The sequence below is a fragment of the Lactuca saligna genome, chromosome 7 (genome assembly GCF_052625555.1).
Source record: "Lactuca saligna cultivar CGN05327 chromosome 7, ASM5262555v1, whole genome shotgun sequence".
In the NCBI taxonomy this organism is placed as follows: Eukaryota; Viridiplantae; Streptophyta; class Magnoliopsida; order Asterales; family Asteraceae; genus Lactuca; species Lactuca saligna.
The window spans coordinates 44,965,368-44,990,528 of NC_136423.1; the positions used below are offsets into that span (position 1 = coordinate 44,965,368).

Consider the following 25,161-nt stretch of genomic DNA (forward strand, 5'->3'; position numbering starts at 1 on the left):
ATATTTATAATCAATTTAAAATAAATCAATCATGATTTAGAAAAGAATCTCCATTGATGATATACTAAAATTAAATCTATATAACATTTAACATTTTATAAATTATATTACATCACTTTATTTGAATAAATGCAATAGTTGTTAATATTTAATGCAATAGAAAAAACGATATATTGATTGTCAATATATGTTTAAATTATGTAACATTATTATGCAATGAACGTCTAATTAAAATGCTTATAAATATATAAATATCATAACTATATAAGACGAGGAAAATCGTTCAACTAATAAAACAAAAAATGATGTCTACAAAAAGATCTTTCAATGATTATATATATTTATCGTTTTCAATGTATTTTCTACATATTTCAATAATACCAATAACCATATATTCTTTTTATAATCATTATACAATATCTATAAACGATTATATGTTTTTTATGTGTTTCCTGCCTTTAATGCGGGCTATAATCTAGTATTTTAAAATTTTAAAACACAGCAACACGTTTTATAAAAAACATGAAATTAATAATACAAAAATCATTTATTTGGTTAACTTCATAATAATATATATTATAAAGTTTTTATAACAAAAAAAATGTAACCAAGTACGCAAATTGCTAACAAGTTGAAAAACGATTTTGACAATCTATATAAAACTAAAAAAATAAAAATATATAATATGAAATATATTGTTTGGTGTAAGAAATTATGAAAAATAAATGAAACACTATTAGCATCATTTTTTTTAAACCATTCTGATGTAAAAAAAAAAATGATATAGGATTGGAGATGGTTTAATCAACATAAAATACTTACAATTATGTATATGTCAAAACAACCTAAACACATAATAATCCCCACTAATAGAAATTAGAATATCATAATGTTGAGGAATATAACAAACTCATAAAGAAGCCCACATGCCATTTCCTTTATGAAACAATGAATTTAACAAAATACCCATAAAAATAATAACAATAAACTTTTTTTTTTGTTTTATGCTTTTCATTTTGTGGTTACTTTACTTGTAGTAAATCTTTCCATGTGGTTAACTTTTCTCTTGGTTTCCCTTTTAAACTCCCAACCCTCTTCTCTTCAAAATCTATCTTTTTCCAATCATCAAACGTAAAAAAATCAATCTTCTTACTTTCAAGTAATTCAAGAAGCCCCTCTCTCCCTGGTTTTCTTGATGTTAGCTCTATTTTAGATACGTCTTCATAGATGCTTGCCACCTGTCATTTTTCTTTTTTATTAAAAAAAATCATAATCTTATTTCATTAACTAGTCAGATTATTAATTAGATAGTTACAGTTTCTTCTGCATCATAAAGATTTGTAGCAATTATTCCCGTTGGACCTCTTTTTAACCACCCACATACATACAATCCATCTTCAGCTTCACAAACATCATAACTAGATATAACACGCCCTTTAATATTTGGAACCACACCTACAATTATAAAACACAAAATAAAACCTTTTTTATTTTTTATTTAAAAAAAAAAAAAGATTTTATTAAATGAAACAAACATACCTTTGGAATGGTCAAAAGGTAAACCATCAACGGGTATGGATTTGTAGCCTATGCTCTTAAGTACCAATCTGTAGACAAATATATTATTTATGGAAAATTAAAGATTAAAAAAGTATATGATTTCCTTATGGTGTTACTTTTTTAAATTTTATTACCCGCATTTTATATCCTCATATTCCCCTGTTCCTGTTGCAATCTGATATCCAGAGTCACCATTTCCTATAAAATTAAATTTTGGTGTTGATTTTTATACAAATAGCAAAACAAAACATGCGATTTGATTATCATTCCAATGGAATGAACAATTCCATTCCAGTCTTTCTTTAATTCCATTGTACCAGAATTCTCTACCTTTTAATGTTGTCTTCTCAAAGTGTACACCACCAACATAGCCATTTCTGTGATCTGATTCAAGAAATTTATCAGGTTTCCGGAAGAAAGTGAATTCCAATTCCCGTTGACCTGAAGTTTGACCAGATGTGGATGATGCCTTGGATAACAGCTCAAAGACTCTTTTCCTTATACGGTTGTTCTTCATTTCTTCCTTTCCAAAACAACAAAATCATATAAGCGGAGTTTTAAATTTGCAAAAAAAAAAGGGGAATAGGGGGTTGCATTAAAATATATAGTCAAATAAAAAAATTGAGGAAATGATTTTATTACCTCATCTGCAGAGGTTTTTACAAGATCAGCTTCCTTGATGTTAATGTTCAAATCTTTGATGGCTGCAAAGAGAAGTAGTAGTTCAGCATCCATGGAACCATAATAGTTTATTAAGGGGTATTTTGGACATTTGACCAGTACTTCACTATTACTCCACCCGAAAAGAAAATGTAACACATTCCATTTTGGGTAATTACAAAAAATGGAACATTTCCTTATTGGGCAAGTTTTTAAACCTATTTTACTTTTTTACCCCTTGGTAATTGTTGGTTGAGTTTAGTAACTTTAATTTTGATTCACAAGTATTAAGGGGCATTTCGGACATTTCATCAATGGTCTTGTATTTTTTTTCACTAGACTATATGTAAAGTCAAAGATGACATTTTTTTAGAATATTTCATAATATTTTTCATATGAACATAAAAAGGTTACATTTTTTCCACCTAAAACATTATGCTCGATTAAGAAAAAATATAATTTTTGAGCATTTGCTAAAAAAAAAAAAAACAACAAAAAATACCAAGAATTTCCCGTAGCTCTTTTGCAGTACAAGCTGCTTGTACGGGCCCACGTCTGCCAACAAGATAAACTTTCCTGAAATTTATAAAAATATATATTAGGAACAAAATTAAATTTCAGAAATTAGTTTAAAATTTTAATTAGCAATTGATATAATAACCTTATGGAACTCTCCCTAAGAGCATCCAAAGCATGGCTAGCAATATCAGTTGTAGCCAGCTCTGTAGGTGACCTTAAAAGAATCCTTGCAACATCAAGAGCCACATTACCCTAACAATAAAAAAGTTATTTTATATATATGATTTATATAGATAAAATTAAACCAATTAAAGAAAATAAGATATACCACTAAATGAATTACATATATACATACTTCATGTCCGTTTAAAATATACTATATGTATTTCAAATAGTCAAACAACAAGTTTGTTTAACATCAATCACCTTAAGAATTTTTAACAAAAAAACAAAATTAATTATAACAAATTCTTAAAATAGAATTATAATCAAGAGATTATTTAAAAAATTATAATAATTAAAAAGTTGTGAGTTTTTTTAAAAACCTGTCCTAGAACAATGGCTGTGTCTGTGTTCTTCAAGTCAAGTGTCATATTACTGAAATCCGGGTGCCCATTATACCACCAAACAAATTCTCTAGCAGAGTGTACACCTTTCAATTCCTAAAATAAGTTCATAAAAAAAACAAAAATAAAAAAACTCATGAGATTTCTGAAATGAGTAGTGTCAAACTGTCAATAAGTCAACAAGTCAACAACCAAACATACCTCTCCTGGTATGCCAAGAACTCTGTCACTTTCAGCACCATAAGCAAGCACAACCTGATTGATGATGATATATGATGATAAAGGTTATAGATTAAAGACATAAAGAAAGAAAGAAAGTCAAAAAGACGATATTGACCTTGTCAACTTACCACATGATAAATTTGGCGTAGCTCAGATAGAGAGATGGAGGATCCAAGAGACACGTTTCCAAAAAATGAACATCTTTCATTATGTGCAACTCGTGAAAATTGGTTGATGACAATCTGTTGCAAGGTTTCTGGTCAACTAGATCAATTAAGATGATATTTTCAAGAAAAATAAAAAAAGGGTAAAAAGTAAAAATACATTCTTGAATTTTGATCCATCAATACCTTTGTTTCAGGGTGATCAGGTGCTACCCCTGAACGGACTAATCCAAATGGTGTTGGTAATCTATCAATGATGTCAACTTCTGCTCCTTCATGTGCTTTCAGCATCTATTATTTATTATCAAAAGTAATTAAAGTTCATATAGCATTTGGAATAATTAGAATAATACAAATTATTTATGTTCATAGTAACAAGAAGTTCAAATTGAAATCAATCTTCTAATCGGTAATTTGGCAAAATAGCTGAAAAGCTAGCTGGTAGCTGATAAGTCTGCTTATGAACTAATAGTGTTTAGTAAAAAGTAGCTTATAAGCTAGATTGCAATGTAAAATGACATAAATGGGCATTTAGATATATAACTAAAAAAAAAAAAAAAAAGATATAACTAAGGGCGTAATTGGAATATTTTTGAAAAAATTCCATAAGCTTATCAAAAGCTATCTCAAAGTAGCTTATCAAAAGCTAAAAAAAGCTACTTTTGTGGTTTTACCAAACATAAATTACAATAAGCTAGCTTATTTTTGTCAAACAGGGTCAAATTTTGATTATCAATTTGAGATTGGATTCAACAATATCTATATAGTGTCCATTTCTTCATGTAAATCCTCACAAACACACACACACACATAGACACATACCTTTTCAGCTGTGTAAAAACCAGCAGGACCACTGCCAACAACACAAACACGCAATGAACGAGAAGTAGCAGATGAAAACTTCCTAGCAATCATTGTTCTCTAATCTCTTCTTCTTTATTCTTATTTTATTCCTGTGTAAAGAAATGCAAAATAAGTCTAAACCAGCATAAAGAAATGCACCAATATTTACAAACAGACAATGAATACAAGATTGCATATTTAAGTTTACTGGTTAACAAGAATGAATGAATATAACCAATGAACTGACCAAATAGCATACATGTCAAGGTGCAAATAATACAAAAGACACGCATCATATAATGTGCAGATGACATCCATACAGTATTCTAAAGTTCACAACTTTTGAAGGGAATGAATATTAAGACCATGGATGCTAATAAATTTAAGAAGACAATTTCTCTTGAGAATTATATATTAGCTTCAACAATCATATATTTGATTGATTGACAAATAAGATAAAATTTTCACAAGATTAGATTATTCTCAAGAAGGCTGAGATACCAAAACGAATTCGACTTGAGCCTTGATTTGAAGCTCAAGCTCGAGCTCGTGAAATAATCGACAGTCTCGAGCTCCGCTCGGCTCGACTAAGATTTTAATAAAAACTTATAATCACTAAATTGAGTAAGAAACATCAGAAGGTGTGCATGATTCTAGCTGCAAATCTGTAATACGATAAATACCATTGTAAAAGATCATAAGGTGTTCATAGTTTACTTGTTTGTTACCTTTTTGCTTTGTGCGTGCGTTGCAAATGTCATTTACCAAACCATCATTAACAACATTAACACAACCACAATCAATTTATTACAGTTATATATCGCAATCAATTGCAAAAAACCAAAAGAATTGGTCTAAGTAACGAAATGAAGGAATCTGGACTTACTCAGTTACAGCTTCGATGTTGATTTTGTAAACGAGAAGCGCGTCGTCTCACTTCTCAGCAACCTTCAGTAAAGCGGAGGCCCGCGATTGGGGATGGTGGAGCGGCGGTGACGAGTAGGGATGCTGTAGTGGCTGTGACAAGTAGAGATGGTGTAGGGGTGGCCGGTAACTGGAGGTGGCGTGGCGGCAATTTGCGAAGGATAAGCGAATAAAGGGATGTAGGGTTTCATTTGGTTTGGAATTGGGACGGAGTCACGGAGAGATATCATCGGGCCCTTAGTTTAGTTTAGTTTATGTTTTATTTTTATTTTCTTTTAAATCTATGTTATAACTTATAAATGAATAAATACAAAAAAAAGTGGCATATATTTAAATTACATGAAGCTCAAGTGCTCAACTAACCTCTCAAGATTTACAAAGCCGAGTATTTTAGTACCTAAGTTTGGCGTGATCTATGAATTTCATAAATGAAACAGTGGATGGTGGAGTTATTGTTATCCTTTTTGTATTGCGAATTATGTATGTGTTTCTAAGATTAAAACGTTTAACAAATAATTTTTAAAAAATTAACTAACAATAACAAATATAAATAACATTAAACCATATATTATATTTAATTTTATTCATGAATAACCCGTACGTAGAGGTCATTCAAACTAGGGGTGAGTTGTGACATCCCTAATTTCACAGCCATAAAAGACCGATTTGTTAATGTTTTGTTTTAAAATCAAAGTAATCTTTTAAGGAAAACAATTGCGGAATTTGTTCTCAAAATAAAATATGATAAGAGTTTATCAAAAGCATTTCTTTAAATAAATATATTTTCATTAAATAACAAAATCTCGGGATGTCATGTTCTGATACAGACTAAAACCATAAACAGTATAAAATAGACCTTACAACAGTTATGTATAACTACTAATCTATAATTCAAAATCTCTCGTCAAGTCCACCAACATATACTCTTGTGTCATTACCTGTAATGCAAAGAAAACTGAGTGCGTCAGGCTTGGGAGCCTGGTGAGCATATAGGATTTTCAACCCACAATTATATATTTATTATATTCAATCATCAAACAATCAACCCAATTACCCATCCCCATTATCTTCTTTATTTATTAAAGTTTTACCCTAAGAATCGACTATCCTTCCTTCATTCATTCCTAAGGATTTACCTAAGGAACTGGCACGAAGTCCATTGCTGCTAAAGTTTATCTATCAGGTACTAAATCCATAGCTATCAGACGTTAACTCCATAGTCACCAATGTTTATGTAATAGGTGCTAACTCTATAGTCACCAAGGATTATGTAACAAGTACTAATTTCATAGTCACCAAGGTTTATGCCATTTATTGATAGTATTGGTTCCGAGACATCCTCTAGCAATACATATCAATGGGTTTTTAGAGTACACCGGTGAACATCAGGTCCATAACACATACAAGTTGCGAGTCTGCTAGTGTTCCACAAGCCTGCCTAGAATAGTCCGTGGTTGTCATCCCTACTCTGCTGAATGACTAGGGCCATCGTTTGGGTAAAGGTTTCACTCATTTTTCACCTGACACCCTCATCTCATGATCTATATCATCTTTCGTCTCATCCTTAAACTAATATTTTCTCACACACCAACTATTTCATCTACTCATGTTCTACCCAACATATTTGTAGATATAAATTACATATATATAGTTTAAATCATTTAAAAATATGTATAAAACATTCATTCAACAACCATCTCCAGTAAAAAAAACAACGTATAAACACATAACATGTATTTCATAGCAAATACTTCATATCTATGCGGTAGAAGAAAGTAACTACACACTCACTTGATTAGACGATGCTCGGACAACACTACGACTTGTAAAAGTAGTATTCTTCAGTAGATCTCGAAGATTTTCACAAAAACCGGCTTCTCGTTGGCAGAGCTTCGGCTCGGGAATTGCACTTCTTGGGATCTTCGGGGTTCGGGACTCGCTTCAAGTCTCGGGATGATACCGGGGCTTCCGGGGGGGGGGGGGGGGTTAAAATAGGGCTTAAAGAGAGTATCGGGAGTGGGAGAGATGAGAAGGAGCAACCAAAATCGGTTGACCCTCGATTTCTATTTATAGGGTGAATTTTCTGGGTTCACCTCGTGAGTTTCTAATATTCACCTCGTGAACTAGGCTTACATCGTGAGCTACATATGCTTACCTCGTGAGCTTGATACGTCATTGCGTTCGTCATGGCCACTTTCCCTGGAAGACGTCCATCATCTGTTCACCTCGTGAGCCACTAATGCTCACCTCGTAAACTACATATGTTCACCTCGTGAGTTCTGCCACAGCCTTGGGGTTCACGCCTTAAACTTCAGAAATTTGTAAGTTTCGCATACGAGCTCCGTTTTCGACGTTCCTTATATCCACACGTTGGTGAAATTATGCTCTACAACTCTCCTTTAGACTCCGTTGACTAATTTTGACTTTATTTTTAATATATTATAAGTTTATTATTTTTAGTAGGCCGGGATAGGAAAACCCCGTTCAAAATTCATAACTCCTTCATCTAAACTCCGTTTTAGTATGTCTTTTTGTCGTTACGCTACTATTAACGAGATCTTCGATTCTTGTTTAGGTTGTGTCGGCTAAAAACGGCTCGATCTAATATTCAAATTTCGGGCAGCATACTGCTAATGTTGAAACTTCGAAAAATCATAACTTCCTCATGCGAAGTCAGATTTAGATGTTTTTTTATGCACGCTCTCGGTTTAACGTATTCTACGACTTAATTTAGATCTCTAAGGCCAAATATTGCTCTAACGTAAACTCACTATTTACGTCGCGCTGTGTCGTGCCGGTTCTGTCGCGAAACTTCGACATGTCATAACTTCTTCGTTATAACTCGGATTCCAACGTTCTTTATATGTATCGAATCCTTGTAACATACACTACAACTTAGTTAAGATTATTCATTCTAATTAATCTTCTATCAAAAAGTCAATTTTGATGCTTATCGTTTCTAAATTGACTAGTCCTAAAGTATGGACGTTACATGAGCGTGGTGCGGTTCGATGTAGTTATTAGCTAAGACCTCACCACTAACCACAAATGCGGTTCATCAATTTCAAAACCGTTTGGTGCGATTATTTTTATGGTGCGGTTGGAGGGTTATTTTTGCGATACGGTTTTGTTTTGTTTTTTTTTTTTGTTTTGTTTTTTTGTTTTTTTGTTTTTTTGTTTTTTTGTGTTTCGGTTATTAACTACATGGATTTCGTGCGGTTATTCTATGTCGGTTTTAACCGCAATTTAGAGTTCAAACGATTTTATGAGTTCAAAGATATTACTTGTAATAATAACAAAAGAATAAGGTATAAGACAATTAACTTAAATCACAAACAATTAATATCTTAAAAACGTGAAATCACTAGTAATAAACAATAAATATCTTAAAATTGTTAAATTTCACTATTTTTCAAAGTTAAACATAATAAAAAACTAACACTTATCCTTCTTTCATCCATAAAACTTGTCTTATTTAGAGTTCAAATGGTTTTAAGAGTTCAAACATATCATTTGTAATAATAAAAAAAGAATAATGTAGAAGACAATTAACTAAAATCACAAACAATTAATATCTTAAAAATGTGAAATCATTACTAATTAACAATAAATATCTTATAATTGTGAAATTTCATAATTTTCTAAAGTTAAACATAACAAAAAACCAATACTTTTATCATCTCTATTTTTATCCTTCTTTCAATTATAAAACTTGTCTTATTTTTAATATTTAATATATTAATAATTAATAATTTTTTTATATATATAATATATGCGTTACGGTGTAGTTTTTTTGCAGTTTTTGAAAACTAATAACTGTACTGCACCACAAATTTGCGGTTTTGAAAAACGGAAACTTCATCATCGGTTTTTAGTGCGGTTGCGGTTTATCGGTGGCGGTTTATGTAATTTTTTACGATTAATTTTAGTTGCGGTATGGTTGTTGCTCACCCCTAATTCAAACAATTAAGATTATGCGATTTTAATAGATGTATATATTATCATATAATTCAAAATAATCAATATATCATTTCAACTTATTATACGAGTTATTATATCAAATTTAACAACGTTATTGTCATATTTAAAAATATATATATTTCTAAAGACACGTGTTTTGTATAATATGTTTTGGCGCAACGCACAGGCATTCGCCTAATAATTTAAGATAACATGCAACTCTATTAAACTCTGTGTAAATTCGTATGGACACGTGTTTTCATATAATATGGTTGAAATCGTATTGTGTTTGTGTCGTGTTGCATATTAAACAGCAAACACATTTTAGTATTTGTGACGCAACACACACTGAAATCAAATTACTAGGCCTACACAATAATTTGAATCAAAATCATGTTTTTAAATGACCATATATCGCGGTTTTTACCTTCTATTTTATTACTTTGTGACTATCTCTAAAATAAATGTAAGGAAAAGTATTTGTAAATCAAAAGGATGTTTTTTCATCTTTTATGATGCAATCCATAAACAAAATATTAATTCAAGAGCCGGCCAAGTCGGCCGGCATCAACCCGGCGCCTGTGGATTTCTGGATTCATCTCTGCAAAATCACTAAACTACCCTCGTATGGACAAATGGCACTTCATCTTTTAGTTCAAAAGCTGAAATGAATTAGGAAAACTATGTAAAAGGCAACCACAGTGAAGGATTCACATTTTTTAATTAATCTTTTATTTTAAATTAATGATTTAGAATTTCAAAAACTATTATTTTATTAACAAGTTGAAAATATATCAAAAAGTCAAAGGGTAATATAGTAATTACACATCTAGACACGCCGTCCTATATAAAATTTGGCGCCACTACGGTGAACCGGTTTAATTCCGTCTTATTCTTTAAAGTCCTCCCTACGCATTTTTCAAACTCCGCCATCGCCGTCGGCCATGTCCACCACCGCAGAGATCCTCCAACAAACCACCACCTTCTTCTCCGAAACAATCTCACAACCAGACATCCGTCGCCGTATCTTCTCCATCCTCCGTAACAATCTCTCTCCTTCCGTCCAACTCAACATTAAACAACTAAACCTCGCCGCTGACACACTTGAAAACGCCATAATCACCTCCAACTCCTCCGTCAGATCCTCTTCCCTCCGCCTCTCCGAAAAGCTTCTCCTCTCATTCCCACAAAACCCGTTTTCCTCCTTCTTACTCTCACTCATCTACACTCTCTGCGAACGCCCAATCGATGCTTCCATTACTCTCCTCAACCTCTTCGAAACTGACCCATCAATCGCAAGATCAGAAGTTGCACCCCAGTTGTTCGAGGATATACTTCTAATAAACTTTTTACCAGTTCTTGAGTGGTACAATGAGCAAAGATCACGAATTTTATCATCTTTGTCTTCAAATTGTGGATACGAAAGTGATGAAAATTCAATTGTTACGGATTCAGTTGTGTCGTGCACTACTTTACTATCGAAAATGAACGGAAATCAAGCTTCTGAATTGAAGGAATTAGAGAGAGATTATGAGCAAGTTCTTGATGAAAATTGTAGGGTTTTTGCTGGGTATTTCAAAGAGATATTGGGAAATAAAGATGGGAATGGAGTAATTGTTCCACCATTGGTAGTTCTTGAAGCAATTCACAAGGGTGATGAACATCATGTGTTAAACCAAGACGAGAAGAGCATATCGACTCAATTCGGATCAAAAAACGGACGGTATAATGTAATGTTCATTAATTTTTTAGCTTATATCTTCTTCATGTTCTAAAGTTTCTTCAAAAATTAGTAGGGTCTTTTTCAAAGAAATTATTTTTCGTATTTCATAATTGATTTATAATTACCTATTTTTATATAAAAAGCCCCAAGTTTATATCTATTAAAACTAGCAAATTAAGAATAGAAGGATATTTACACTAGACTGAAATTATATTTAGTGATACAAGATATTTGTCACTCGGGTTTCTTCCCCGCATGCATAAGTGACATCGCCCTATTAAAGCATAAATAGACCTCCATTGTAGTAAAACTTCCTCACAAAAGTTTTTTTTATGGATCCTACCAATATCAATTTATAATGTAAATGAATAAAATAATATTAAAAATATAATGTAAATGAGTAAAATAATATTAAAAATATAATGTAAATGAATAAAATAATATTAAAAATATAAACTTGAGTTGGTAATTTACAAACAATGTGAAAAAGCTTCCACATCATTTTTTTTTTTGACTTTATATGTATCAAATATCACAAAGTAATGTGTCTTGTTGATATTCTTCTTAATAAATGAAGGTTTTTTTTACCACTTATCAATCTCTCATGAGTTTTGACACTTGTCATTTTGTCATAATTTTGAAATAAATATTATCCACTTGTCAATTTTTTGTTTGTTTTAATTTTTAATTAAAGTCATATACTTATATATATGTAAAGTATTAAAAATCATATATATGATATTAAATTGTAATAAATACGTTTCTTTCTTTCTTATTTTAAAGTTGGATATTAAAAAATATTTTATTTTTATACTTTAAGTTTAATCATTTTTTAAATCAACCCGTATAATATACGAGTCTTACATCTAGTATTTTCATATATAAAGGAGAGCTATAAATACATAGGAGCTAATTAGCTAAACAAGAATTAAAGACATCATGTAGATTTCTTAAAAATGGAAATGTTGGAAAAAATAGGTTTACCTATTTTCCAGAAATGGGGGTTTCCCAAATTTGAACACAAATTCAGATACCGATACATTATTAAAATGGTTTAACGGTTATATATTTTTCTGTGTGTCTTTCATGTATTACCATAATTATTTTGTTATTGGAAACAAAATAATACAAATGAGAGCTATAAATACATAGGAACTAACAACAATTAGGGAAAGGGATCAAAGGATCTCCTAACCAAACTAAAAGAGATCATGGAGATATCTTAAGAATAAACACAATAATACAAAATATATGATCCAATAATATAGCTCATTTGACCTAATAAGCTATCGAAAATGCTTCAATTGTACATGATTTAAAGTGTTATGTTCTTGTGGTTGTCTATTTTTTATGTTTTAAGCAACTAGTATAATATTATGATTCTTTAAGTTAGATCATTGGGTGTAGGTCATTGTTCATTGGTATTTTACTAAAGATAGTAAAATAGGTATTACGTAACATGTTTAGGGTGATGGTAGTAGGGTTTTTTTTTTTTTTTTTTTTTTTTTTTTTTTTTTTTTTTTTTAAATACCCGTTGAAATGCCTTGTGTTGAAGTCACGAACAAGTACTTTTTTCTTGGGCTTTAGTGTTCCACAATTTATCTCTAATCTTGGACAGGATGTCCATTTTGTTGAATAGGTATTGTGTTAAAACGAGATATAAAAATGGCTAGCTTCTTTAATAAGGCTCCAGATGGACTGAGTTAGTATGACCATCAAACATTTTTTCATTTATTAATAGTTATTAATTTTTGAATACAAGATTCAGGTCATAAATATTCGAATACGCTTTCAGCAAGTTAAGCCCATTCCACCTTTTTGATTTGCTACATGTTTAATTAAGCTTTTAGAATTCTATGTATTGATTGCTTGAAATAAAATATAAACCAAATTGCTTTGTCATTTTGAATCGACCATTTTTAGTTAATTAAATCCATGTTTGAATTTGTCAATTTTCTTCCAATAATTTCTTCAAGTAACATCATTGACTTGGTCAAATAGCTGATTCGAACCAGATATCACATATTCTTTATACAAATGGTTTTATGGTATTAATTTTCCATTTATAGCAACAAAATGTGTTCCCATTTCCCCTTCCTACAACAAAATGAACATGTGAGACTTGATTGGCATGGAAACATGTAAAGACATATTTTTAGCACCCCTAGAAAATTGAATATCTGTTAAATTCATCGTTGATTAGCCATTAAAGCTTTTACAGATGGATCTTTTTGGTTGAAAGTTAATTAACACTTTTAATGCAACCATGTATCAATGGTTGAAGTGTCACTATTATTAAGTTTTGGAGAAAACTAGCCAGTAAATTGTAGCTAATAGTTGGTGACTAGTAACTTGAACTTGGAATTTGAAACATATAACTTTTATGTGTATAGAAATATTTGGAAAAAAAATCATAAACTTTAAGAGGTCGTAAAAACAACATAAAATATACAAATAAAAACTAAAAATTCGTTATCAAACATAATTAATATATAAATTTTCAATATGAACTAAAGTATGACTTGGGTATTCCTACTAAAAGACAAGTGCTTACTTTTCGTTTCTACTAATTTGACAAAGTCAAGCTATCTAATTATTTACAATCAATCCGTGACCCCAGCAATCAAACATAATTTTTAGTTTTACTAATAAAATAAAATTCTATTTTAGGCAATTTGATTTTTTATTCGATTACAAAACATTGATTCTAAAATGAAATAGACTAAACATACGTTTAATTACTTTTAGATGTAATTTTCCCTAATATGAAATTTGTACATGAGCTGTATATGATTTTGCATATATAGTTTTGGGTAAGGAAATTAACTGAAATTATGCTCGTATTAATAATAACGCATCCATAAATTGTAGCATGATGCAATATGTTTCAGGTGTTAAATATCATTAACTTATTTTTCTATCTTTCTCCTTGTAATTTGACAAAGTCAAGCTATGATTTATGTATGATCCATGACCAAAACCTTATTTATTTATTTATTTATTTATTATTTATTATTCTTATTATTTTTTTTGCAGCCAATATGGACTGATAAAGGAGAAGAACAATCAGTGAAAACGCTCTCCAAGTTTCCATCTTTCTTCCCTGAAAGAGTCTCTCCCAGACTTCTCACTAACCAAAGATTATCTTCAACAACGTCAAAACCCTCACCAAATCAAGACTACTCCGATTCAGAACCCGACAACAATTCTTGCTCCATTAATATGTCTTCATCCGATTCAGACACAGAAGAAATAGAGGTAATTAACGTAGCCATCACTAACCGATAACTACAAGAAAGAAAAAAACAAGAAAAATAATATTCTTCATTGTTTGTCTTAAATCTTAACAACAAAATCTGTCTTGTTCTTTATAAGGTGAAAAACATCGAAATAGCATCGTCAGACAAGAAACAGAAACAACCCATCTTAATAGAGCCAAGGTACGTACAAATCTTACAAACTTCCACAATCCACACTTTCGTGTTCTAAATTAATCTTGATTTTTTGCTGTGAAAAAACTGAAAAACCCAGTTCTTTTGATCCTGCCATGGAAGACTACGAGAACCAGATTAACGAAGATAAACATGCAGATACACCCCCTAAAGATTTCGTTTGTCCAATAACAACCCATATATTTAACGACCCCGTTACGTTAGAAACCGGTCAAACTTATGAACGGAAAGCCATCCAACAATGGTTAGATAGAGGTAACGTTTCTTGCCCAATCACCAGACAAAAGCTTCACAGCGCTCATCTTCCTAAAACAAATTACGTCCTTAAAAGACTAATCGCCAGCTGGAAAGAATTGAGTCCCGGGAATGGGAATGGGAATGGAAATGGAATTGGGAATTCCAGTTATGACGATATCCTTCAGCTGACGTCACCCGACAGTGTAATAAGTCAAGCCACCATTGATGGAACACTCAACGAACTCAGACATGCAATCACTAATCTTTGTACTTCCGAAGTGTTAAAAGAAGCCGAAACAGCTGTTCTCAAAATCGAAAGATTCTGGCAAGAAACAAACATGGAATTGGAAATTCAAAAGATGCTTTCACAACCTCCGGTTATAAACGGATTTGTGGAGATTCTTTTCAGTTCGATCGATACCCGGGTTTTAATCGCAACGGTTTTTCTTCTTTCCGAACTCGGTTCACGAGACGGGAATGTAATCGCGACACTCACGAGAGTGGATTCCGATGTTGAATGTGTCGTTTCACTTTTTAAAAAAGGTTTATTCGAAGCGATTGTGTTGATTTACTTACTGAAACCTTCGATTCCGGGGCTTCTTCAAATGGAATTGGTGGATTCCCTTTTGAGTGTTGTGAGTAAAAAGGAAGATGAGTTTTTTAAGATGTGTGTGAAACCGAAAGCGGCTGCGGTTATGTTGTTGGGATGGATTCTTGGAAGTGGTGATGACGTGGCTGTTTTTGGAGTTGTTAAGAGGGTGATCTCTGGAAAGGCGATTGAATGTATTGTTGAAAGTTTGGAATCGGAATGGATGGAGGAAAGAATCATGGCTATTCGTATACTGTTGAGATGCATGCAGGAAGATGGAAAGTGTAGGAATGTAATTGCTGATAAAGCTGAACTTGCTCCGGTTTTAGAGAGTTTTATTGAGGCAATAGATGGAGAGCGGTTTGAGATTGTTCAATTTCTTTCCGAGTTAGTTAAACTAAACAGGTATTAGTTTAACTACATCATATCAGACTGTATTGAACCCGACTGAATTTTTTCCGGTCTGGTTCAAGACAGTCTGAAAAAGCTCGGTCCGGACTGGACCGGGATTTATCTTGTTTAGTTGGTTTATGGTTTATTTGTTATGTCGGTTATTATAGGAGAACATTCAACAATCAAATTCTACATATTATAAAGGATGAAGGAAGTTTTAGTACAATGCATACACTTCTTATATATCTACAAGCAGCTGCAGCCGAACAATCTCCGGTTATTGCTGGCCTCCTTCTTCAACTAGACCTTCTGGTTTGACTCTTTCATCATATGTGCTCCCATTTTGAAACTCTCCCAACTTTTAATATTTTTATGTATTTATATATTAGGTTAAATGCAAGAAAACAACAACATATTTTCATATATTTGTTATAGCACCTTACTTTGATTTCTTCTTATTTCGACATTGTATTTTTAAAAATCTATCCAATTATAGCAATGTCATTCATATACACAACAATTTTTGTTGCTATAACTAGGATGTTTTCCAAAGTAGAATGTGCTAATAAGTTTTTTTTTTTTTTTTTTTTTTTTTTTTTTTTTTTTTTTTTTTTTTTAAAGTAACATGCTATTATTATTGGATTAATTTTTTGAAATATCATGCCTTGGTACGAAAATATTGAAAGTACAATGTTGTAATAGAAAGAAAAGGAAGTGGGATGCTTAAATAAACAAATAAATGAAAGTACATTGCTATTTCTTCAATTTAATTTAGCCATTTACTTTACTATGCTAATGCAAAAATAAAAATGTACCTTCGTATATTTATGTATTACAACATCCTATTTTCATTTGCTCTATTACATCATTGTATTTTTATTTTTCTTCCTTGTTAAGGCATCGTAATTTGAAAAATCAACTTCACTATAACATTGTACTTTCAATTTTTTTTCTTGTTAGAACATTTTACTTTTAAAAGTCTTCCGAATTCTAGTAATGAAAATTCCTTTGTATAGGGATGACATTGCTACAACCGGATAGATTTTTCAAAATACGATAATGTAACATGACTAAATGAAAGTAGAAAGCTATCATAAGCAAATATATAAAAGTATATGAGCTATTCGTTGCAGATAACCTCCTTTATTTTCTTTTTATCCTCAATATTGTAATTTGGTTTACACACATCATTGCAGGAAGAACCAAGAAAAATGAGTATTTATAGAGAAGAGGCTATTGATACTCTTATATCATGTCTTAAAAATTCGGATTCTCCAACTTCTCAAATTGCAGCTGCAGAGACAATTTTAGCTCTTCAAGGCCGATTCTCATCTTCTGGGAAGCCACTTGTTCGCATGTATCTTCTTAAACATGCTGGATTTGACAAAACTTATCGATCCACAATACGAAAAGAGCAACTTTCAACCATTTCTGGAGAGCTTCATGACACTAAGGTTTTTTTTCAATGTTTCTGGTTTTTCTATTTTGGTTTAAATGCAAGAAATAGTAACGTACTTTTCATTGATTTGTTTATTATAGCAATTTCGTCTAATACAAAACAATTTTCACTACTGCAATTGAGTAGATTCTTTTCAAAGTATAATGTTATAATATGGAAAAAGTTGAATGTACAATAGATTTTCAAAATACAATGCTTTAATAGAAAGAAATGAAAAAACTATAACCAATTCCTATAAGGTCATGGGGTAAGGGGAAGTTAGATGAAGATAGTCGTACCTCCATAAGAGACTCATTTATTTGTTTAATATTGCATCCTACTGTCAATTCTTTCTTTCCTTAATATAAAAAAAGGAAGTAGGATGGTATAATAATAGATGAAAACACATTTCTATTTCTTGCATTCATCTCTTCTTTTTCTTGTGTTGAAATACTCGAGACTTGTTTATACTAATGTCATTTGTTCCTTTATAGGATGAGGAGAAAGCTGCTCGGGAATGGGAGCGAAAGATGGCGTTTGTTTTAACGAGCCATGAATTCGGTCTTATTTTTGAGGCTTTATCAGAAGGATTGAAGAGTAGATATGCAGAAGTATGTGCAGTGAGTTTTGTGTGTGCAACATGGCTTGTACACATGCTTGAGGTTCTTCCAGATACAGGAGTTCAAGGAGCAGCCCGAGTTTGCTTGTTGAATCGTTTTGTGTCTATCTTTAAATCTGCAAAAGATCCGGAAGATAAAGCCCTTTCCATGCTTGCACTTAGCAGTTTCATCCATGATCCTGGTTAGCAGCATCTAACTATATATTAATAAACTTGTTGATTACATGATTATAACATCTAGCTAGTGTTTGGTATATATGGAATGAGAGAAAGAATGGAATGATTCGTACTATAGGAATGGAAAAAAAAAACATTTGTGTTGTCTGATGGAATGGAATGGACTATTCGTGAACGAATGTGATTCCTGATTCCTTCCATTTTGTTATCTTTCATCCCATCATGGAATGAAATGAAAAAAACTAATATAACCAGATTTTATTTATGGAATTTTAATTGGTACATTTTTCTTTGGTTGTTTAAGTATTTTACCTTGCGTATTTCAGATGGGTTGCGGGATATAACCACACACATGAAGGATATCTTGAAGGGTTTGCGAGAGTTCAAGAAGTCATCGAATGTGGCTTTAGAAATGCTCAAAGTATTTTCAGAAGGGAGTGAATCTAGTGCAGTGAGTTTCTTGTTTTTTTGGTGAAAAATGAAAATGAAAAGTTGGTAATATTATCCGGGGTGCTAACTAGTTGTTCTTTATTATGGGTATGATTCAGGATCTATGGAGTCATAAAGAACTAACACAACAAGATTGCAGCATGAATGGAGAAGTTCTATCGATAGCATCCATCAAAGACAAGATCTTTTCAGGCCATTCAGATGGCACAATAAAAGTAACTCTTTTACCTTTTGTAGAGCATCAACTTAGAAAACCAATGTAGAAGTTATTTGTAGCTAACAACTTAATTAAGACTTATAAGTTGAGGGGACTCCTCATTCTCTATCCATATGGGATCACTTATTTTCGTAACACCCATATTTCATACCAAAGAAGATGCATATATGAGCCTCCAACTCAGATATCATTTTGTAAGAAATCTTTTTTACACCAATTATGATGTTAAATCAACTCAAAATCATGTCTTATACCATTTTCGTGTTGGTGTATATAAAAACATCAAATTTGGTGCTTTTCTATTCATGTGCAGTATTAAAATTTTCTTTTTAAAAATTGGTTTTCAAGTTTAAATGCTATGGATTTTTTTTTTGTTCATTTGATTGTATAATAATATTTTAACTGCAATATTATACTATAAATTAAGTTGATATTAAATTATGATATAATATTATATTAAATTCCTGTGTTTCGAACTTTAATATTTTCTAGTTATTTAAATGTATGTATAATATTTCTGTAAATGTATGTGTAATACTTGTTTATAGTTTATACGTAAAATTTTATTTAATAAAATATTTGTTTTAATAATATGATAGGTAATTTGAAATAAAATGTATACGAATAATTTGTTTTTGTGTAATGGTATAATATATAAAGTAATTTTAATAAATAGATATGAGTCAAACTTTTGAAAAGCTAATAAATATAAGGATATTATTGAAAATCAATACAATTAAAAAAATTTTGATATACTTAAAATATTCTTTGTGGTGTTAAAACCATGTAATGATTTGTTGAAGAATTACTATTTATATACCAAATATTACATCATTTTGGTGCAAAAAGTGTTGTAATTATATATGGATTGAGTGTTGGATATATATATGGTCTAATAGGATAACCCAACTTTTTGATAGACCCAAAACCATGGTAGAAGTTATTGGTAACACATTACTTCATCAGCTCCTCATGGATATCTATCCATGTGGAACCAGTTATTATATGTACCCATATGAATACATGATCTAGGATTATATATATGGCTCTAAAAAGAAATTATTTGACTGAATCATGAAGGTTTGGATGGATAAAGGTAGCGTGCTACATTTGATCCAAGAAATACGAGAACACTCAAAGGCAGTCACTAGTTTGATTGTTCCACAGTCAGGGGACACTCTATACAGTGGTTCACATGATAAAACCGTGAGGGTAAGTATTAGACAAATACTTATATTTATGTTATTAGAGGGTGTGTTATGTAAATATGTCCACTATATATTCAGATATATATATTATGCCGATTATGGAATACAAGATACCCTTTTTTATTAAGATTTAATTGTAAGAGATAAAATTAACGATTAATTTCTATCTCCCTATTTTCAAATTCTATTATGAGTTCATGGGTTAGTTCTGATTAATTTGTTCCATTTCTCACAATATCAATCAACTAGTGGTGGTCTATTAACAAGGAATCGATACACTGCGAACAAGTGTATGATGTCAAAGATCAAGTTAACAATCTTCTAGTCGCCAATAGTATCTCATGCTTCATTCCTCAAGGTGCTGGAATCAAGGTACACCTTTATTCATCTTTAATTATCTGTACTTTCACCATTTACCGATTTAGCGATTAAATTATAAATTTATATGATTATTATAGGTGTGTGAGTGTTTTGTAGTTTGCTCTCATATCTAACACCAAACAACCAGGAAAAATGGTTTTTCTAATTGTCCAAAAAGTATAACGATTTACTCATTTTAGAAAATAGTTAAGAGTGCCTACATCAATAAAATGGTGATTTATTTTGTTCTATTTAATTTGATAACTTCTATTTTAGTTGCTTAGCTGAGAAATGTTTGGTATCAGATTCAATCATGGAGTGGAACATCAAAGCTACTTAATCCTAGTAAATATGTCAAGTGTTTGGCTCTTGTTCATGGGAGATTATATTCGGGATGCCAGGATAATAGTATTCAGGTGCAGATTGTTGTGCCTTCATGGTTTCTCTTTCCAGGGTTCACCAAAAACTTATTATAATAAAACTTAATGACATTTTTACAGGAAATCGATTTGGCAACTGGAACATTGAGTTCCATACAAAGTGGATCAAGAAAACTACTTGGTAAGGCAAATCCAGTCCATGCCTTGAAAGTTCATGATGGATTCATATACTCAGCCAGCTCTTCTGTTGAAGGAACTTCATTGAAGGTATGTGCAAAGATTATTTAACTTTTAGCAAAAATATGCAATATATTTTTGTCATCTAACAAGTCCATGCAACATATTAACAATTTAATATAACAAACTCCCATTTTTTTTTTAAACCATTTAATGTAAAATGTGAATTTCTTAATACCATTTAGGGAAATTTCACAAAAATGATAAAAAAAAGGGGTAAGTTTGTTAGTTGTTACATTACATGATTAAAAAATAACACATTGCATGGATTATAAGATGATGATAGTTTTTTATTCTATTTTATTTTTTAATTATAGATTTTGAAGTTAAATGTCCTAAATGAATTGAAAGTTAAGACATTAGTTTAGGTCGACCTAGCAATAATTATCCTGCTGACTAGTAGAGGGGAGTGATTTCAACCCCTATGTATGAAAATCTGTCAATTTAGATTATCTTTTCATGGATAATGGGTCAAACATGTAAAACTAAAAATTTAGTGTATAACTAAAACGCAACAAATGTTTACAATCACCAACATTGTTTTATTTAAGAATTTTTGATATTTTAATAATATTTAGAAAAATTAAATATCCTCCTACATTTTGTTGCTATCTATCATTCTACTCATATAAAATGATAACACATGTAATCCAATGATTCTCTCTCTTAATCTCTCACTTTTGATTTTGATACATGTCTTCGTCTATTGAGTAGGGACATTGATAGGAACAAATGGTAGGAAAATATTTGATTACTCATGCATTTATAGTAATCATGGTCATTAATCTTTTATGAAATTAAAAATAGACAAAAAAATATTGATGGGCCAACCCAACTTGTTTAACATTTACTTGTTTTGACCCGTCACCCGACCCATCCATTTTGCCACTTGCCACCTACATATAAGAGAATCCGAGCTTACTGTAGAGTTTATTATTATTATTATTATTATTTTAAATTTTATTTATTTATTTATATTTTTCAGTGAACTAAGTTTTGCAAAGCAAAATTAGCTATTGTGGAATCGTTTTGGTCAAATAAGCTATTGTGACTTGTGAGAATTTTTCATCTATTTCACTTTGATTAATAATTTAAAAGCTCTCTACTACAACTTTTTCATCATTTAATTATATCTTATTAAATTACAAATAAATAATTTTGTAGGGACCAGTAAATAAACTTTGTGAAAAATTGAACCTTGAATATAGTGGAGATAGCTAGCTTAATCTTTTCAGTTTGTTGAGTTGGCATGAAAAAACCTAGTAATTTTTTTTTCCTATTCTGGATGCTAAACATTGTTTTCTTTGTCAACATTGATAACTCTAGCTCATCGAATCAATCTAGTTTTTATTTTGTATATGTATATGAATTTGTACATTATCAACCTTTTTCTTTTATTATTTTAAAGGTGTGGAACGCTTCAAATTACACTTTAAACCAAACCGTGTCATTGGGGAGTGAAGTACGGACGATGGTGGTTAGCTCAGATATAATTTATATGGGTTGCAAAGGAGGGATTGTGGAAGTATGGTGTAGAAAGAAACTTAGTAGAAAAGAAACACTACAAACTGGTACAAATTGTAGAGTTGTTTGCATGGCTCTAAATAGCAATGAAGATGTCTTGCTCATTGGAACTTCTGATGGAAGAATTCAGGTAATACATATTAATTTAGTTATACACATTCTCTATAGTTTTAACCTATTTTCAGTCCATTTTATGGGTCACCTTGATCATTTACCATTTTTCTGCTCGTTTTGCAGGCTTGGGAAGTGAGTTAAAGACCTTGTTGTATATCAAAATAGTAGTATGATCAAGCGAAAAATGTCACTTAACAAATATATTCTTTTGAAGGTTCATAAATGAGGTGATGTAATGTATAGGACTAACTGTAAAAAGAATGCAAGGCATTTTCAACATTTTTTCAAATCATGGGCAACATATTCTTTTAGCTATTTAATGTAATAAACTTGCCATCTTTTATCTTTGTATGTAAAATTTACTGAAAATGGTGAAGCGCGCCCTTTCATGAAATGGTAAAAGAATAGCAAGTTTGTTAAATTAAATTACATAGTTGAAAATGTATATGTTATATAATTTGGTACAATGAGGAAAATAAATTGCATATTTTTTGCGGTTTACCTTAATTTGTAGGTGTACAGTTCTGATTATTTGTAACAAGCTTGTATTATCTTTGGTTTGTTTTTGTCTAAGTGATTAAGAGCACTCAAGGTAGCCTAGAGGTTCGAGTTTGAATATATCAGCTTGTAAAGTATTATTATTGTATTAATAAACAGGCAGCAATTAAAAAGTTTGCCCTTTGGTCTCTTGCCCATACGAAACATTTGTTCAAGAGTTGAATTCTTAAATAATTAATATAATGTTGTAATTATTTTACATACATTTTGGACGATTTTGACCTGTTTTATTTCTAACTAATTTTAGAGAAAAATTTTATAATCCAAAATCAATAATAAGTAAAAGGTACACTATGCATAATTATAAATAATTGATTAGCTTTCTAAATGATCTTATTTGGGTTTTTGCCATAAATGAACAACCGTTACTACAAGGTTCGACCTACAAAGCCCATGATATGCTTTGCAAAAACATTAATCTCAAGTTCATATTTGACATATGTTTGTTCATCATCATCATCATCATCATCATCATTTTTTTAAAATGGCTTACAAATCCACTACTCAAATCTTAAATCTATATATTTCGTCCATAGCAGAACTTGAACCTTTAATCTTTGGCTAAGGGGCACCGATCACTTAACTTCTAATACCACAAGTCCAAAAGCCATTTGGTTTTGTTCTTCTAATCTATGCTAAATGACTCTCAAATTCCTTGGATTTTGAGCGATCAATTTCTAGAATGAGACGTATATCAACAATGATCATATCAATCATCTCTATTTCATAATTAGGTTTTGGTTTAACATTTTCAAGATAGATTTGCTTTTGGTTTGATTTCTGTTTAATGTTACGTGTTTTAGATTTCCGAAACTTATTTGAGTTTTTCATTGGAAAAATGATGGTTGCTGGGATAAAATGGTTGTGAGGGAAAAATATGGTAGTAGCTAGAAACAACCTTGGTAATGGTTGTAAAACATTAAGATCATTTGTAATTTTAAAAGTAAAATAATAAACTCACCAAAAAAAATTTACTACCTTAATTAAGTTTAAGAAAACTATAAAACCCCTATTTTCTAAAGAGGTCAACCCCATTCAAATTTGACCCTAATCTCTCGTTTCCCTTGTATCCACAAATCACAATTGTTTCAAGTTCTCAAGTGCATTTCACAATACGCTAACATCCTGTCTTAGGTAAAACCTCTAACCCTAATTTGCTTTAAAGTTCCAGCCTACAAGTTGTCAAGGATTTTAACCTACAAATTTGTTCATTTTATTCTAATCTGATTATTTTGCTTAGTTTGGTCTGATCTAATCGATCTGATTTGAGTTTCTGCCGTTAATTGATTCAATGTGTTATAACCAACTGGTATTTACATTTTATAGCCAGTAAAGTTGCAATTTTTTCATCATTCTTACCTTTTAGGATGGTTAGAAGTTAGTATATGTAGTTCACATGACTAGATAATTATCAAGTATCAAGTCCCAGTTGAAGGAAATCATGAAATTGATTCAGTGTTATGTATTGCACTTTCCCCTATCAATGTTGTACAGGTTCATGTAAACCGATGATTTACAATATTTTTCAAATCAATCAGCTTAGCAGTTCCTAATTAATTTACTTTAAACATCTTTGTTTAGATATAGAGCAAAAGACCATATCTATGCCTTTTCTTCACATGGCCCATTGAGTTTCTGCCCTTAATTAATTGATTCATTATGTTTTGCTTCAATTATTTCATGTATGCTTTGTTCTCATTAGGATCTCACCCACTTACTGGGCTCCTGAAATCTAAACATATTTATGACTGTTGATTCTTGTGTGCGAGTTCTCTTTTTCTTGCAACGTTTTGTAAATTCGATTATTATGCTTATAACTATTGTATATTATGTGCAAAGATACAGGGTCGGTCCTGACGGTGGGCAACCTGGGCGATCGCCCAGGGCCCACGACTCTTAGGGGCCCAAAATTTCTGATATATATATATATATATATATATATATATATATATATATATATATATATATATATATATATATATATATATATATATATATATATATATATATATATATATATAATAAATTGATGTATATGTCTTCTAAAGGCCCAATTACCAAATTAAC

The 25,161-nt window shown here is 31.0% G+C and overlaps 2 protein-coding genes across 2 annotated transcripts; one reads left to right on the top strand and one right to left on the bottom strand.

Annotated features, from left to right (window-relative positions):
• Window positions 1-799: 799 nt before the first annotated feature.
• LOC145006164 (Pyridine nucleotide-disulfide oxidoreductase family protein) lies at window positions 800-5,695 on the bottom strand. Its single transcript, XM_078965263.1, has 14 exons — window positions 5,421-5,695; window positions 4,514-4,644; window positions 3,878-3,982; window positions 3,656-3,769; window positions 3,507-3,560; window positions 3,285-3,401; window positions 2,882-2,991; window positions 2,723-2,796; window positions 2,203-2,264; window positions 1,891-2,083; window positions 1,695-1,758; window positions 1,540-1,607; window positions 1,316-1,455; window positions 800-1,238 (listed from the first exon to the last, which is right to left on the bottom strand). The coding sequence occupies exons 2-14, from the start codon at window positions 4,604-4,606 to the stop codon at window positions 1,023-1,025; spliced, it is 1,410 nt and encodes a 469-aa protein (XP_078821389.1). The 5' UTR covers window positions 4,607-4,644; window positions 5,421-5,695; the 3' UTR covers window positions 800-1,022.
• An 8,495-nt stretch (window positions 5,696-14,190) lies between these two features.
• LOC145005863 (putative E3 ubiquitin-protein ligase LIN-1) lies at window positions 14,191-23,207 on the top strand. Its single transcript, XM_078964980.1, has 14 exons — window positions 14,191-14,399; window positions 14,517-14,581; window positions 14,673-15,824; window positions 15,980-16,124; window positions 17,009-17,266; window positions 17,745-18,051; window positions 18,373-18,497; window positions 18,595-18,711; window positions 19,794-19,925; window positions 20,171-20,293; window positions 20,587-20,697; window positions 20,782-20,928; window positions 22,307-22,552; window positions 22,660-23,207. Exons 1-14 carry the CDS (start codon window positions 14,364-14,366, stop codon window positions 22,675-22,677), a joined length of 2,982 nt encoding a protein of 993 aa, XP_078821106.1. The 5' UTR covers window positions 14,191-14,363; the 3' UTR covers window positions 22,678-23,207.
• Window positions 23,208-25,161: the final 1,954 nt, after the last annotated feature.

Excerpts from the sequence above, each read along its gene's own strand:
- LOC145006164 (XM_078965263.1), bottom strand. The coding sequence starts at position 4,606 with ATGATTGCTAGGAAGTTTTCATCTGCTACTTCTCGTTCATTGCGTGTT. Across the intron at positions 2,992-3,284 it reads CAGCCATTGTTCTAGGACAG|GGTAATGTGGCTCTTGATGT; the intron begins GTTTTTAAAAAA and ends TTTTATTGTTAG. Across the intron at positions 1,456-1,539 it reads ACCTTTTGACCATTCCAAAG|GTGTGGTTCCAAATATTAAA; the intron begins GTATGTTTGTTT and ends TTATAATTGTAG.
- LOC145005863 (XM_078964980.1), top strand. The coding sequence starts at position 14,364 with ATGTCTTCATCCGATTCAGACACAGAAGAAATAGAG. Across the intron at positions 20,294-20,586 it reads CTCAAGGTGCTGGAATCAAG|ATTCAATCATGGAGTGGAAC; the intron begins GTACACCTTTAT and ends GTTTGGTATCAG. Across the intron at positions 20,929-22,306 it reads TTGAAGGAACTTCATTGAAG|GTGTGGAACGCTTCAAATTA; the intron begins GTATGTGCAAAG and ends ATTATTTTAAAG.